The 1,523-nt window shown below is 66.6% G+C and overlaps 1 protein-coding gene across 1 annotated transcript in view; it reads left to right on the forward strand.

Moving 5' to 3' along the window:
* The window catches only part of ROBO3 (roundabout guidance receptor 3), a 39,633-nt gene that overhangs the window by 37,497 nt on the left and 613 nt on the right, over positions 1-1,523 (forward strand). The window contains 4 exon segments of the mRNA XM_027772686.1: positions 205-443; positions 556-663; positions 826-993; positions 1,337-1,515. Of these exon segments, the coding sequence (XP_027628487.1) occupies positions 205-443; positions 556-663; positions 826-993; positions 1,337-1,515 (694 nt within the window).

Below are 1,523 nucleotides of genomic sequence, written 5' to 3' on the forward strand. Positions count from 1 at the left end.
ACACCAGACCCCCAGGTAGGCACTGGACAGCCCCGCTGTCCACACCTGCACGGAGGGTGCCTGGTGGGCGGGGTCTGTGTGCAGAGGTTCCAGGTCGTGTCAGGGCTGGAGAGTGGGGGTGTGGACAGGCCATTCTCCCCAGAGGCTTCCGAGGTTTCCCTGGTCAGAAGGTCTGGGGCAGCCGGGCTGTGTCTTGCTCAGCAGGGTGTCGGGCTGTATCTGGCAGCGCCTGGCACATAGTGGCACAGCTTTTGTGGAGTGGGTGAAGACAGGAGCCTCGTGTCATTGCAGGAGGGTGCCCCTTGGGCCAAGCTCTCCACTCGGTGTGTCGCAGCCTGCACTGAGTAGCCATGATGGGAGGCCTGCTGGCCTGGGTGCTGGCCCCATGGCTGGCCCTCACCTCAGCCCCGGCCCCAGCTCTGGCATAGCCAGCAGTACTCCAGGTGAGCCTGTGGGACCCCCGGCCTGCCCCTGCACCCTCCTCTGTGCCCTCTGCGCCCAGGCCCCTTCCTGGTCCTCTCCCAAACCACCCCCTTCCTGTGCCCTCTGCTGCAGGAGCCCGACAGGTGCCTGGTGAGACGGTATCCCCACTTCAAGGACCCCGTGCCCGAGGCCGGAAGAAATCCAAGAATGCGCCCTCCAGGCGGGCGCACAGTCCTGGCGGTGAGGGGCCGTGGGCCTGTGAGACAGTCACTGGGAGCAGGTGGGAGACGTGAGGGAGGCCCACATCGGGGGCAGTAGACGCCATCTGAGGTTCCATCTGCAGCCCCCTGGGCTAGGGTGTGGAGGTGGGTGGGAGACTGCTGAAAGCAGATCTCTCCCCAGACTTGCCTCCACCACCCCTGCCACCACCAGAGGAAGGGGGCAGCTGGGCCCTCGGGCTGAGAACCGCTGGCAGCAGCAGTGTGTCCTCCTTGGAGCGGGAGCGCAGGGGGCAGAGGAGAGTGGTGGGGGCAGCGGCCCTGGACGCCCAGCAGGGGCTTCTTGCTGACAGTAAGGAGTGCTGGGGAGGGCGGGTGCTTATGTGAGGGACCCTGGGCCTGGAGGGTGGTACTGACAGCGCTAGCCCCGCCCTCCCTTGTGCATCATGCATTGAGTGGGCCCCAAAGGCTCCGGTCTCCCAGCTCTGAGAGAGTCCCCAGAAGTCCCAGGACCGAAGTTCAGCAAGAGAAGTATGGGCCTGGGTGCACTACCCCTCTCCTGAGGCCCTCTGTGCTGGGAGACTGCGGGCCCTCCATTGCTGGCCCCCAGGTGGAGCGCGGGGCGGCCTGCAGGGCAGGGTGAGGCATGGCAGAGGTGCTCTCCCTGGGCCCAGCTGCCTTTCTCTGTGCTGCAGAAGAGGCCTGGCTCCCGTACAGCAGACCAAGCTTCCTGTCCCGGGGTCAGGGCACCAGCAGCTGCTCCACAGCCGGCAGCAACTCTTCAAGGGGCTCCAGCAGCTCTCGGGGCTCCCTGGGCCCTGGCCCTGGCCGGAGCCGGAGCCGGAGCCAGAAGCGAGGACAGCAGCTTGGAGAGGTGGGGTT

Source organism: Tupaia chinensis, unplaced genomic scaffold (genome assembly GCF_000334495.1).
Source record: "Tupaia chinensis unplaced genomic scaffold, TupChi_1.0 Scaffold000037_4, whole genome shotgun sequence".
In the NCBI taxonomy this organism is placed as follows: domain Eukaryota; kingdom Metazoa; phylum Chordata; class Mammalia; order Scandentia; family Tupaiidae; genus Tupaia; species Tupaia belangeri.